General features: G+C 46.7%; 2 protein-coding genes across 5 annotated transcripts in view; one reads left to right on the top strand and one right to left on the bottom strand.

Moving 5' to 3' along the window:
• Positions 1-13,200, top strand: part of ncoa1 (nuclear receptor coactivator 1) — a 76,545-nt gene extending 63,345 nt beyond the window's left edge. For all 4 annotated transcript variants that reach the window (XM_055885028.1, XM_055885027.1, XM_055885029.1 and 1 more), the window contains 12 exons: positions 268-415; positions 622-1,705; positions 2,216-2,696; positions 2,860-3,015; positions 3,143-3,260; positions 3,416-3,584; positions 3,881-4,186; positions 5,125-5,223; positions 5,533-5,920; positions 6,164-6,335; positions 6,650-6,836; positions 7,041-13,200. In XM_055885028.1, the coding sequence (XP_055741003.1) occupies positions 268-415; positions 622-1,705; positions 2,216-2,696; positions 2,860-3,015; positions 3,143-3,260; positions 3,416-3,584; positions 3,881-4,186; positions 5,125-5,223; positions 5,533-5,920; positions 6,164-6,335; positions 6,650-6,836; positions 7,041-7,208 (3,476 nt within the window). In that variant the 3' untranslated portion in view covers positions 7,209-13,200. The remainder of the gene's footprint in view (positions 1-267; positions 416-621; positions 1,706-2,215; positions 2,697-2,859; positions 3,016-3,142; positions 3,261-3,415; positions 3,585-3,880; positions 4,187-5,124; positions 5,224-5,532; positions 5,921-6,163; positions 6,336-6,649; positions 6,837-7,040) is intronic.
• A 165-nt stretch (positions 13,201-13,365) lies between these two features.
• ptrhd1 (peptidyl-tRNA hydrolase domain containing 1) lies at positions 13,366-14,608 on the bottom strand. The gene is made up of 2 exons (XM_055885033.1): positions 14,266-14,608; positions 13,366-13,942 (listed from the first exon to the last, which is right to left on the bottom strand). The coding sequence occupies exons 1-2, from the start codon at positions 14,473-14,475 to the stop codon at positions 13,772-13,774; spliced, it is 381 nt and encodes a 126-aa protein (XP_055741008.1). The 5' UTR covers positions 14,476-14,608; the 3' UTR covers positions 13,366-13,771.
• Between the last annotated feature and the right edge of the window lie 120 nt (positions 14,609-14,728).

The following is a 14,728-nucleotide window of genomic DNA, read 5'->3' as shown; positions in this document are numbered from 1 at the left end:
ATGAGGAAGAGCGGCGGGGTGGGGAGAGAAGGAAGGGGAGTGGGGGGAGGATGAGGACGATAAAGGGGTGGGGAGAGGATGAGGAAGAGAAGGGGGGGTGGAAGAGAGAGCGGAAAGAGAAACGTTCTGTACTATTGTCAATAATCAGGCTGTAACAACACAGTACCCCCATATCGTACCATTACAGAAACATCTTTCTTTTATTTCATAAAGAACACCACACTGATAAGTAGCTCAATTGTTGTTTGTGCGTGTGTGTGTTGCCAGTGATGACTCATGGCACGGCCATCAGCCCTCTTTACCGGTTCAACCTGAGCGATGGGACCCCCCTCAGCGCTCAGACCCGCTGCAAGTTCTGCTGCCCCCCTAACCATGACGTTCAGCCCTTCATCATGGGCATTCACACTATCGACAGGTGACTCGCACACAACCGCACACACACACGCATAAACACACACACTGGCAAGTCATATGGAACAAGTAGAATATATGTCTTTATTGCCAATCAACAATGGTTGGAATGGTAGGAATTGACAAGATGTAAACAATGTAAACAGAAAATACATTTCCAGAATATTTCTCTCACCCAGCTGATGTTTTGCTCTTGTTTTCCTTTTGTAGGGAACACAACACTGCTAGCTCTCAGGAAAACACTAACTCCAGCCTTCTACTGACCCATAGGAGCCCTGCTCCCTCCCACTCCCCTGCCCTTCCCTCGGGCAGCGAGGCCAGCCAAGCCCCAGGCCCCACCTTGGGCCTCCATCTCAACAATGGCAAAAGCTCCAGCACCACCACCGCCCCCACCACACCCACCAGCCATTCAGCAGGGTACCTGACGCCCAACCGGATGTGTCCTCAGCAGGTCAACAGCCCCTCGCCCCTGGGAAGCCCCCTCACTGCCACCCCTACCTCATTCATGTCGCCCAGGCCCCCCAGGGCCAGTCCGGGGCTGGGCGGCAGCCCGCGTGTCCCAGGGAACCCCTTCTCCCCTTCCACCCCTGGCCTGCACTCTCCGGCACCGTCCCTGGGAGGTGGAGCTGGTGGCGGTGGAAGTGGAATCCTCAGCCGGCACCACTCTGGTGGGGACGGTGGAGCAGGGACCCCCCTGGGTTTCTCTCTACCCTCCCCTTTACCTCAGAGGCAGGCCAGCACCCCCACCAGCTCCCCAGCGCGCCCTCCCCCCGCCAAGCCCCCCGAGGGAGGAGGAGGAGGTGGGGGCGGAGAGGACCTGGCTAAAGGAAAACTAGGGGGGAACCCCAAACTCAACCAGCCCCTGGACAACGGCGGAGTGGGGGTGCCTAGGGACACATCTACCAAACCCACCTCCATCCCTCAGTGCCCGGCCTCCCACAGCACGCTGACGGAGCGCCACAAGATCCTCCACCGCCTCCTGCAGGACAGCAGCCCGGCTGAGGGCAGCAACGGCAAGGAGTCTGAGATCAAGAAGGAGCCTCCTGCCAGCCCTGCCACCGCCAACCCCAACGGACCCCCCACCACCCCTCAGGACCACCAGCTGCTGCGCTTCCTCCTGGACACGGATGAGAAGGACCTGGGCGACCTGCCCCCTCCGGCCGCTCTCAGCCTGCAGACGGTCCGGGTCAAGACTGAGAAGAGGGCCAGCGGGGACACTACGCCCTGCGCTGCAGCCTGCGCCAGCCCCAAGCCCAAACCGAGCCCTGCAGACAGCAGGCCGTCCAGAGACCCGGTACTGTCTGCAGCCCTACTCCTCCCACCTGCAGTCTACAGCTCACACCTCATACACAGTCCCTGTAGTATCCAGATGCAGCAAGATCACGTCCCAGACATGCAGACCTCTCAGACAGTTTAAGTTTGGGGTTATAGTTAAGGTTAGGGTTAGATTTTAGGGTTAGGGCCGGGAGTTAGGATTAGGGACTTCTAGGACTTCTGTTGCTGGGGTGGTCACAGTGGCTGGCTGTCTGAGTGGATGCTGCTGCTGCCTTCTAAAGGGAGCATGTGATTCGCTGCTGTATTTGTTCTATTTACGTTGAGCCCATAGTAACACTCCCTTACTGCCCTCAGGCAGAAGCTAGTTGTGTTCATTTGTGGCCCCTGCTCTTCAACTTTGTCTCTCTCCAGCACAGAGCTACCAGCAGCAGCCTTTGAAGTTCTTTGACCTTTACTCTCTTTCTCTGTCCCTCTCTCTTGCTCTCCCTCCCTTTCATTCTTTCCCTCTCCCTTTCCCTCTCTCTCTCAGTTCCCCAGTGGATCTGCTGACCTGGACCCTCTAAGCCAGCTGCTGCCCACCCTCAGGGGCCCCGCAGGGGCCAAGCAGGGCAGCGAGGAGCAGGGTGGTCCCCAGACCCAAGCCCTGTCGTCCCATAGCCAAACCCAACCTCAACCACGGCTCCATTCACCTCCACAGCCTCAGACACAGCCTTGGCTCCAATCACCTCTTCAAACCAAACCTCAGAACCATCTCCAGCTTCAGTCCCCTTCCCAGCTTCAGTCCCCTTCCCAGCTTCAGTCCCCTTCCCAGCTTCCGTCACCTACCCAGCTTCCGTCACCTACCCAGCTTCCGTCACCTACCCAGCTTCCGTCACCTACCCAGCTTCAGTCCCCTACCCAGCTTCAGTCCCCTACCTTACTTCAGTCCCCTACCCAGCTTCAGCCCAGTGGGGCAAACATTGTCAACTCCGTGACCGTGAAGAGGGAGCCTCCCGGAAGACCAAGCCGAGGTACGGCAGGAATAAAGGGGGTCAGGAGTGAGAGGTCACGATAAAGGGTCAGAGGGCGAGAGGCCCCTGACTCCACACCCCACTGTATGCTGCCTGTTTTCATTTTTAGTGTGGCCTCCCAGGAAATGACTTGTCCTGACCATGTGTCTGTTTGTGACTGCAGGGCTCACTGATGGCTCCAGCCTGCAGAACCAGTCACACTTTGACTTCTGCAGCCCCAGCCAGAGACCGGGACAAGGGGAGCTCTTCCAGACACCCAAAGACAGCAGCAGCCCCTTTAAAGAGCATGGACTAATGAACTCATTTAACTCCAACACCGGTATGAACCAGAATACGCTCATATCAAATATCTGGAATTCCATAATTACTACATAATAAAATGGAATCTATGGGTTAGTTGTTTGTTTCTTGGTGGTTCATTAAGAGTGTGTTGTGCTGTCCTCCAGCGTTGTCTAAGATGGAGACAGACTCTCAGCAGTTCCAGACCCTGGCCCTGACTGAGACTCTGTCCTTTGATGGAGGCATGGGAAACCCTGTGCAAGCCTCTCTGGCCTCCCCTCAGGAGTGAGTATAATACTTCTATGTAGAAGAAACACACAGACACATACATTCCTCATTGCTCACATTCCAATGCACAGGCACACAGAAACAAACCTTGTCCGTCTTTATATTGCATCGACACACTCCCATGTTCCGGACTCCCCCTGTGTGTGGAGCAGGCAGTGTGTCCCGTGCCCGCTGGATGAGCTGCTGTGCCCCCCCACCACCCCCGAGGGGCGTAATGACGAGAAGGCCCTCCTGGACCAGCTGGTGTCCTTCCTGAGTGGCACAGACGAGAGCGAGCTGGCTGAGCTGGACAGAGCCCTGGGCATCGACAAGCTGGTGAAGGTACCAGAGGAGGAGAATGATAGTAGATTGTATTTGTCTTTTTTAAGTTTTGCGATTGTTACATATATATGGAAGAGGACAGGCACTGTCATACTCTACAACACTACGGAGCTGAATGAGCGTTAAATAAAGAGAGTTAATTGAAATTCCTGTCCAAAGCACCACAGAATAGTTTCTTTCCATCAGTATAGTAGTGCAATCATTGGCGCATGCTTGATGTACTGATTTGTTTGGTCCTGGGGTGTTTGTTGGACTGTAATTAACCCAGTATTGACCTTGACCATTCCTCTCCCCAGGGCGGCTGCTTCGACCCCGTCCCTCAACGGTTCCCCTCCCAGCCTCCTGCCACCCCCCCCATCTCCATGGACCCCAAGCTGCCCGGCTACCCCTCTCAGTTCAACCCCGGCCCCCCTGCCCAGTTCCCTCCAGAGATAGCAGGGGTGCAGAGTATGGGGGGCTTCGGTGCACCCAGGGGGGCCTTCCCTGGGGGCATGATGCTGAGGCCTGGCATGGGCAGAGCGCCTGGCATGACCAACCAGCTCCGGCTGCCTCCCAACCAGCTGAGGTTACAGCTGCAACAGAGGCTGCAGGGCCCACAGCAGGTGGGATGGGCTGGGCAGGGCAAAGCGGGTACATCAGGGGTTGCAGACTTTTGTTCCAACACAGCCCTAACACACCAGATTAAGCTAAATAAAACCAGGTGTGTGCATTAAATGGATCCGTTAAATGCCAACAGACACTGCTGCTCAAGAGGACCACGATTACCTACACAGGCTGGTCCACTCCCCTGATCCACTCCCCTGGTCCACTTTTCTAATGTGGACATAGTTGATTCCCTCCTCTCCTCTACACAGGAGGGGGTGGGCTTTAACAGGCCTTGTTGATGTTAATGAAGCCTGTGTCACGCAGCATTGCCTTTTAATCCCAGTCAGAGCCCGTGCTCGTTAAACACTGGCTCAGCAATAGTAAATCTCAGGCAGCCCTGCATTGTATTAATGTGCCATTGTGTTGTGTGGCTAAGCAGAGCTAGCTATCTTGGTGAAATGGGTAGTCATGTGAGGTGGAGCGCCTCCTACGCTCCATTATGGTACAGAAGAACAAACAGGGGAACTAAAGGGCTGCTACAAGCCCCTCTATGGTAGGGGAGTACTGAACCGTATGTACATTTAGAGTGATTGATTGTTATCATTTATGCTGAGAGAGAGAGGATTATTCTGACTAGTGATTATTCTGCTAGCTGATCAGGTTGATTTCAAAGACCTCATGGCAAAGTAAAGGATATTAAGAATATTGTTCTCATAACTGGTCTTCTCACACTTCTCTTTATCAAATATTAGGTTCCCATTTCCCTTTTCTCTCTCAACCACTTCTCTTCTCATTCTCCCCTTTTCCCGCATCAGTCCCTTTTCTCTCTCAATCACTTCTCTTCTCTCTATCTGCTCTCACTCCCTCCTCTCTTGTCTCTCTTATCATTTCAACTCTGAGTCTGCTCTCTCCTCTATCAGTCGTGTGACTCACTCCCCCCCCCTCTCTCTCTCAGCTGCAGAACAGGCTGGCTGCCATGAGCCCGTTCCCAGGGGAAGCTCACATTTCCATGGGCATGCGTCAGGGAGGGCAGCAGCCTCAGATGCCCTCTCAGGTGAGTGTTTTTGGGGAACTCACAACCATGTGCTCATGCTTCCTTCTTTCTTGTTCTCAGTGTTTACGCTTCCTCTATTTCTGTATTGCGGCATGGTGTGTATTGAGGAATTCCTGCGCATTGTAGCTAGTTACACTGAATTATTGGTATGAAAACTAAGTGCCCTATTCTGTTCTCCATCCGCCAATCCCTCTCCCTCTCTCTGAATATAGTTCATTCCAGTCTATTTCAGATGGTCTAGTTAATTTGGGTAACTATGAGGGATGTTTTGCAGATAAAAAGTCCCCTATTTTCTCTCTGTCCCTGCAGCCTCCTCTGAACGCCCAGATGCTGGCCCAGAGGCAGCGGGAGCTCTATAGCTTCCAGCACCGCCAGAGACAACTCCTGCAGCAGAAGGTCATGTTGATGAGGCAGGGCATGGGGGGCGGTGGGCCTATGGGGGCCACCAGGGGACAAACAGGACCCCAGCCACAGCAACAACAGTTTGGCTACCCTCCAGGCTACAGCCCCATGCCAGGGAATCCACCCAGCTCCCCCAGCCTATTCAACCTCATGGGAGGGACCCAGGACCCCAAGTTGTCGGGCCAGAGCCCTATGGGCAGCCAAGCAACTACGATGGGGGGGATGCAGGGACAGTTTGGGGGGGCGGTGAACTCGGCGGTGCAGCCTGTGCTCTTCCAGCAGTTTGGAGGACCAGGTGAGTGACTAGGCTACCTGGGAATCCACCATAATCACTGTCTCTATAACATCTGAACTTGTCAGTACAATGTGGTGTTAATATCAATTTCAAAATAGCATATAATGTGCTGAGATTGTCAATATCAAAAAGTAGTGTGCAGACAGGTTCAATAGAAAATGGAATAAAGTGCTGCTGACAAATATCAAAATGGTCTAGACTCTAGAATGTTCTAACAGCATCTCTTTGTCCTTCTCCTCAAAGGTATGGTCCAGCAAGGAGACCCCTCGTTCCCTACAGAGCTCAGCCCCACCAGTCCCCTGCTGTCCCCTCAGAACTCCACCTCCCAGAGTCCTCTGCTCCAGCAGGCCCAGCCTCCTGGGTACCAGTCACCTGACATGAAGAGTTGGCAGCAAGCTGGCATGGGCGGAAACAGGTGAGGTGGCCAGAGCCATGCCTGTGTAAATGTGTAAATTGCATAGTCTGTTATTGACTTGTTATTTACATAGAAAGTACACGGTCAGATGGTTATTACATAATTACTTGTTTGTTTCTTAGAGGATTCTTTCAAACAATCACTTATGTAACATTATACCAGATGTGTTTAATTATTTGAAGTGAAGAAGGTACCAAAATGTATCAACTGCTTCTATATAATTTCCTAGTAATTGTAATGACCAGATATAGCAACTGAAAGAAGAGTGTACATTAAGCCACTGGTATCATGAATGTGTGTTCTGTCTGTGTCAGCTTGTTCAGCCAGTCTGGTCAGACGACGCCCCAGGCCTTTGAGCAACAGGGGGTCTACAACAACATGAGTATCACTGTGTCAATGGCAGGAGGCTCAGGGGGGATGGGCTCGCTACCTTCCATTGGACCACCTGTTGGCATGGCCAACAGTAACCTTGGCGACATCAACTCCATGTGTAACGATCAGGTGAGGGTGCCACACCTGATGTCAGCTGCTTCAACTTAGAAGTCAAGTACAAAAGCAATAACGCACCGTCCAAGCTGCCCTTAACTGACCAAAACTGTTGTGGTGAACCATTTCACTAATGCCCACCTATCACTTTCATTTCCTTCTATCCTTTTCCCTCCTTCCTTCACTAATGTCCTCCTCTCTCCCTCCTCTCCTCATCAGGTACAGCAGGTTCAAGTGTTTGCCGACGTCCAGTGTACGGTGAACCTGGTGGGCAGCGACTCCTACCTGAACCAGTCGGGGTCCATAGGCACCCAGAAGGGCCCCCAGGGGCCTCAGAGCAGCCAGTCCCAGCAGAAGAGCCTCCTCCAGCAGCTCCTCACAGAGTGACTTCTCAGCTCAGCTGCCTGCCAGGAGAGAGGTGCTCCACAGACCACCAACCTCTTCTCTTTCTCACCTTTGGTTTTAGACACCTGCCTGCCGGACTGGTTAGGAGGGCCCTGGGATGGAGACTGAGGTCCAGGTAAGAGTGTGTCTGTCTACCTGCCTGCCTGCCAGCCAGCCTCAGCCCATACCGTACCATAAGGCAGCAGCGATCGTTCAGCGCTCATTCCTGGTTACCTACTTTCAACACAAAGTCTGCTTTCTGTTCTGAGAAAGGAATCAGCTTCCGGTTTTGCCAAGTCGTCGTGGTTGTCAAAAGAGGATCTGGTTCCTAATTGCTCGTTCCGTCAGGCCATCGCAGCAGTGCGTCTTGGGAGTGCGATCAACATGCAGCTGAGCTCAGCTGTGGGTGGTTAACCCGTCGTCTCAACTTTTGCTCTAGCGTGGGGTGGCGTTTTGGGGACAACGTTTTGGGAATGTTAGGTTTTTAACCTCTGCAGTGGGAAGCTCAGTTTCAGCTGGATCTGTGACTGACTAGCTCCCTCAATTGCAGTGCCTGATGGGAGGAAATTCCCAGCTCTCGTTTTTTGTTTTTGTTTCTCTGTTCTCGTCGTCTGTGTCGTCAGGACAACAAGCAGCACGGCCGGGATGGGATGGGAGATTGCGCTGCCCTGCTCAGTTGGCAACACCGTCTTTCACATTTTCAAACCACCAGACTGTTAAAGTAACTGTCTGTCTTACACATTTTTCTCCCCAGCAGCTGTGAATATGAGCCATGTTGGGCTCTCCTTGGCCTATCAGTATTGTTTGTCATGTGTAACCGTGCAGGTGGTATTGTACAGCACAGATGGACACAAATTGGGATGAGTTCACACTTTCTACTTTCCTTTCAAAGGCATCATTTAATTACTCTAAAATGCAACTGTCATTTTTAGCTCAAACTATACATTGTGATTCAATGCGGTTTTCTTCAGTTTTTTTATTTGAGAGTAACTTGTCAGTTATTATAATTTTTTAAGGCGATATTTGACATTATGAAAATGTAACTGCTAAATGTGCTCTGTGTTCTGTAATGTGAAAAAAGAAAATCTCGGTATAAGAATTTGATTGATTTTAGAAATGGCTAGCTCTGCTCTTTTGGCATCCCTTTGAATGTTTTAATCCCCTTAAATGAACCACAAAACAAACAAGAATGGATTATCAATATTACACAACGACATGAATAGGTCGTAATTCGTAACCTTAGAACTTCTTCACTAAGAAGTGATGGACGTTGAATGGGGTGTTTTCTTGGAAACACAGTGCTCTCTCTCCTCCAACTCTCTGCCCGTGATGATGTCATTCCACTGGCCACACACTACAGCTCTTTTTGACTGCTCATGTGACTACTGTTGCCCAGTCAGACACTGTCTATCAGCACTAACCTCTGATATTTTACTATACACATTCATTCACATAAAGTCTGGCCAAAAAACACCATGTTTTATGTGGGTAAACAATAACCTATTAACAAGCAATAAACCCGAAAATGAAGAGAAAGCAACAACAGAAAGAGCAAAGTTCGGCGACGTAATGATAATGAAAAATCAAGTCTAATTTGGCTTTTGGCTTCTCTGCTCTATCCCGGGTATGTGTATTTCTCTGCTCTATCCCGGGTATGTGTATTTCTCTGCTCTATCCCGGGTATGTGTATTTCTCTGCTCTATCCCGGGTATGTGTATTTCTCTGCTCTATCCCGGGTATGTGTATTTCTCTGCTCTATCCCGGGTATGTGTATTTCTCTGCTCTATCCCGGGTATGTGTATTTCTCTGCTCTATCCCGGGTATGTGTATTTCTCTGCTCTATCCCGGGTATGTGTATTTCTCTGCTCTATCCCGGGTATGTGTATTTCTCTGCTCTATCCCGGGTATGTGTATTTCTCTGCTCTATCCCGGGTATGTGTATTTCTCTGCTCTATCCCGGGTATGTGTATTTCTCTGCTCTATCCCGGGTATGTGTATTTCTGACTAACAGAAGGCTTTCTTAAGGGTGTTATGGTCCAACTAGATATCTGACTGTGTATATACAAGGCATTTTACAAAGTGTGCAACATTACCCGAGCACAGCTAATAACCGAGGAGGGTTAGGGATGATCAGTTGAAATAGCATGCATGATCACCATCCTCCTCCAGAGGCCTCAAACTGAATGCCAACTCCTTTAATGTGCTATGATTTCTGAATCACGTTGTGTACAGTTTCAATGGCGTCTGTGTGCCTGTGCTTTATACCCAAACAGTGGCTCAGGTGTCCTCAGCTTACAACTCAAATTCAACCTGACATGAACATGAAAAGCTGGTAGCAGTTCCAATTCAGAGACTCATTTGTGAAACAGATAAACCTTGATTTGACATACCACTTGTTCCTGTCATTCTAAGACGCTTAAAATAATGCTTTGCTTTTAGCCTTTTGCATTTAATTCAAAACAATATATATATATACGATTAATAGATGAGATATTTAAGTGTATTTTTCTTCTGATAAGGTAAATGTTTTATTTTCTATTTGAAAGGGATGTGGGTTAACAATTAGTACTTATCAATGTTAAAGCCATTCCTGAGCCACTGTTTGGTATATGTAAATAAACATACACTTTACAAAACACACGGAAGCAAGACAAAATTAACAGAATGTATGTGGAAGGATTACATTTGTTTTCAGTATACATTTGTACTATATAGGGTACCAGCTAACGGTTTCATACTCCCAGAAGTGTTACAAAGGATAACTTTTCATGGATATCTTCACATACTCTCCAGCCTTCGCTCCTCATTTAGGAACAGGCATTACTGTATAGAAAGTGTTAATAGAACTATGTCAAATGCAGAAGTTCATCTGATCTGTTAATATTAACTGTTTAGCATTTGGGATATAATATGCCAAATACAAAGCACCATTAGACAACGGTCATTAACTAACAGACATTCTTATATGCAAGAGCCGCTCAATGGCAAAGACAGTCCATTCAGTACAGGTACAAGGTAAATATTTGAACTGGTTCTTCAACATGTTAACATGTATATAACAGACAATGTGAATATGTATTTGTTCAGAATCGACAAAATGTAGTGCTCCAAGTTTGTGGTATTAACTACTCGCTTCCATTTTATTATTTTTTAATAGTTTTTTTTTTTACGTATATGACTGTCTGAGTGTGTGTATGTGATTAATACTGTATATCTGGTGTTTAAGATGGAAACTGAATATGTCCTGATTTGATTTCTTCTTCTTTTTAGATACCTGCAAGTTTTCCTGTGGGTGTTTTTCAGATTGCTCTTTATGTGAGATAATGGTTTAGCGACTGCTGAATGTGATTTTACTGAGAGAGAAGCAGTGTGGACTGGCTTTTGTACGGGTTCATTTAAAAAAAAAAAGGGCCATATTATTTAATTTCTCTGTTGTCAAAAAGTTTAAACAGATCTGAGAAAGTGGAACCTTGTATTCTGAGAAGCATCGCTTCGGTAGTTAAGTGGGCTTTTGTAGATCGCCTGATGTACTTTTAGCGTTTTCAAAAAGTAATGACCAAAGCTTTAAGATGTTTAATTCATATCATATGCAAGCCTCATGCAATTGGACGAGACAAAATGTAGCGTTTGTTCACTTTTCTAAAAGGAAATAGTCTATACATACTAGCTCCTCCTTGACCACACTACTAATTTGTGGTAGTTTGTCCTTTATTTCCTTTTCCACACAATTTGTCCTAAGATATTGACAAGTGACCTATCAGATTTAGTATTTTTATCTAACTTCTATTCTTTGGAATATCCCAAAGTATGATCAGTTAGAAACTTCCACTCTTTGTTGCCGTTGACTCCTGGCAAAGACGCAAAAAGACTTGTAGGGCCTGACATGCTGTCACTGTTTACAGGAAGAGAGAAACTTGCAACAGCTAGCTATGCACCTTAACAAAAAGCTTTTTTCTAACACTGATTTAGGTATTCAAAGCGAACTAGAATTTGAATCAATCATTTAAATCAAGGTATTTTAGTTTATTGAAAGAAGTGAAACCTAGTGAACCAATTATTATTACTTTTTTTTTTACTCAACTAGCATTGGTGATAGTTGTCTGAATTTATGGGTCTGCTCTATCAACTGAATCTCACAGATTATAAGATTATTCAATAAAACATTTCTATTTATTTAGCTGAATACTTTATACCAAATTTGAGGTGCCTCTTGTATATACAGTATTTTCTGCATAGAGGACTGCTCCTCGCTGTTTGATGATAATGTTAATGAGGATTTTTTTATCTTTACCTTTATAAAACAAGTTTGCTGCATTTTACATTACTTTTGTACAGGAAATCTAAATATTCCAGGAATTTGCAAGAAATACAATCTACTTTTGCACTTTATCTCAGAATTATTTAGAGGAAACAGGCCATCATAAATACTACTCATGTTCACATCAGATTACCATTTCATCATCATAAATCCCCTAAATCACAGGAGGTTGGTGGCACCTTCAATGGGGAGGACGGGCTCGTGGTAATGGCCAAAGCGGAATAGGTGTAATGGTATCAAATACATCAAACACGTGGTTTTCATATGTTTGAAGTTGTTCCGTTTGCTCCGTTCCAGGGATTATTATGAGTCGTCCTCCCCTCAGCAGTCTCCTGTGTCCTAAATGTAATAGAAAGTAAAATATAGATTTCTCAGGTTCTTAAGAACTTGGTTGCAGAGCCCATCAATATGATTACAAAAGAGAAGTATACATTCTCTACTACTACTCTTATGTAGTTTCACACATGATCGTTCTCTCTGCCACAGATCCTCAATCTAAACTATGCCTTTCTTCTTCAGGTGATCCCCTGCCCCTCTCCCCTCGGCCATTAGATAACTAACGCGCTTACACTCATACGTTCTGTCCTGCAGCAGCTTTAACTGTTCAAAACATTCCTCCTCAACTCTGCTCTTAGCTACCAGCAATCATTGTGCTCTGGTCTATATTGTAGCATTTTACATTTTAGTCATTTAGCATATGCTCTTATCCAGAGCGACTTAATACATTTTCCCGTACTGGTCCCGTGGGAATCGAAGCAGGTTGCAAGCGCCATGCTCTACCAACTGAGCCCCACGGGACCAGTGGCAGTTCTATTCTATATATTTCTAGACTTAGTAATTTCCACCAAGCAGTAACAGCCCTACATACGTGTACTGCTATCCCCTGCGTCTGTCATTTTGTCATTGCCACCACCTTGTAACATACTGCCTAATGCAGAAACAACTAACATCCTTGTTAAGATTAATACACTCTACCTTCTACAGGTATTACTTCAACTGTTCTGAGTATTGGAGCAACTGTTTGCTGATGATGTTTGTCAAGTATTGTAAGTGCTGCATAATCGAGACTGAAGTTGGTTGTGGATGGAGAAATTAAAAGCTTGTCTCGCCACTTATAAGGCCAATGCTTTCTCATTGAAACGAGGTTCCACTTTTCCCCCTGTAAAATTAATATAAATAAATATAAATATATATATTATACATTTTACTCATTTTGTCCAGTTTTGTTTATTATACTTGTGTTAACTTGTTTTTAGACAGGCATCAGAGCAGCTGTGTGGGTGGGACAATATGAATGAAGTATCTGGGAGAATTATGCATGTTTTTATTTCTGTGTCCAGGTGGAATACCTACCTTAGGACGTCGTAGACAAATCAGTCTCAGGCTGGGTCAAGTAGTTACAGGGGGTCCCTGTAGACTGAAAAGCAACGTTTTTGCATCTACTGAAACAGTCTTATTTGTCTGTCAATTTTTTGGGAGGTATGTGGCTGCACAGACTGGGATTAGTTCAAAGTTTACACACACAACACACACACCTCGTGCGTTCGGTCCCTCTATTGCTTTTCCAAGGTGAAGATGCAGACCTTGAAGGAAATTATGCTTTGACTAACAAATCTATAACATCCATGAATGTGAGAATGCAACACATTTGCAATAAAAACACAATTTAAAACAGGATATGTAATGTTGGTTGATTGTCTTCTTTTTTTACTACACTGCATTTCTTATTTTCATTACTGTCACACTACATTGCCACTAGTTGCATTACCTCTTTCAACCTCAGTTTATTGTAAGGGTTGTATTCTGTGTATTGTGACTAATAATAATACAAGAAGACACAAATTAGTTGACCATGTTTAATGCATCTTGTATGTTTGTAAACAGACTCCAACCATTGGCGGCTAGAAAAATACCTTAGGTAACCATTCACCATTTAATTGAATCACAAGATACGTGGCCACATCAAATTAGGTGGACAGACATCCACTCTTTAAATGCCCGTTTTATGGCAGTGTTCATTCAGTGAGTGATGTCTCCTTGTTACTGTAGGAAGACAAACACTGACACTGCTTATCAGAGTGAGATTCTTCCTTGTGAAGTTGGAGTACGGACACTGAGTGCTGGTTCTTCCCCGTCAGCATCACCAAGATGCACAGGTCAACCAAAAAGAAGACCACCAAATTAACTGGCTGGTGTGGAGCCATGGTCCAGACTCCATTCAACAGGGGTCTCTCTTTGTCCCTCTGTGTCATTTGAACAGTTTGAACTTGTGCAGCAGAGGATGTACAATGTCTTTGGGGTAAGGCTTCAGGGCCAGGCAGGTGGGGACGTTCTCTGGCTGCTCAATCCACAGCTTGTGGGCGATCCCCTTCTCTGTCAGCGTCTCGGACAGGCTGGAGAGGGAGGCCTGGTCCACAGCCTGACCAAAAGATGAAGAGGGAGATCACAAGCATTAGTTTATTTTCTCAACAATCACATCTATCATTCACTGCATAATTATTCCATCCTACTGTATTTACTTTACATAAAGAAACTTTACGTATAAATGTACTTTATGAAAAAAAGTATCTTGTATTGAGAGGCTATTTTTATGCAGCTTGATATGAGCGCATGGGCAAAATCAGTAGGAAACTTGTTTTTGCCCGCGTTCGCGCAAAACACAGGCATATCGATTTAGTTCACTATTAGCAGTATAATATTGATTAACTTACAAGCTAATAATAGTACCCCAGTCCCAGCTACCTGAAGGACGACTTTGTGCATGCTGTCCAGTTCTGCCAAGTACTCCTGCGTGTCTGGGTCGTTGTAGTTCAGATGAATGGCAGCGATGGCAGCATGGCAGGCTTGCGTTATAACCGCCCCTAATGGCCAGGCCAACGTATGGACCAGGTCTGACCGGACCACAACATACTGGACAAGACGACGGGGGGCTGCGGTTCCTGACGCCGCCATCTTTAGTCGGTAATGGTAGAGGACGGGAGGCAGCTTAGGTACAGAAAGAACAATGAGACAGATATTTAACGGATGTATAAATGTGAAGCATCCGCTTGGCCAAATATGGTAGTGAGAGGAAGCCCAGCGGCCGGCAGTGGGAGACGATGGAACGAAAAATCGATTTTTGCACATTTTCTCATCGATTAAACATTTGATCTCAATACAGTTTTCTGTTCGCAAAACTACAATATGTTACGAGCAGAGTGGACTT

This window comes from Salvelinus fontinalis, chromosome 27 (genome assembly GCF_029448725.1).
Source record: "Salvelinus fontinalis isolate EN_2023a chromosome 27, ASM2944872v1, whole genome shotgun sequence".
In the NCBI taxonomy this organism is placed as follows: domain Eukaryota; kingdom Metazoa; phylum Chordata; class Actinopteri; order Salmoniformes; family Salmonidae; genus Salvelinus; species Salvelinus fontinalis.
This window is presented reverse-complemented; position numbering and strand designations above follow the sequence as displayed.

Bases quoted from the DNA above. Each gene is read 5' to 3' on its own strand.
- ptrhd1 (XM_055885033.1), bottom strand. From the start codon at position 14,475: ATGGCGGCGTCAGGAACCGCAGCCCCCCGTCGTCTTGTCCAGTATGTT. The intron at 13,943-14,265 runs GTAGCTGGGACT...TCTTTTGGTCAG, and splicing joins TGCACAAAGTCGTCCTTCAG to GCTGTGGACCAGGCCTCCCT.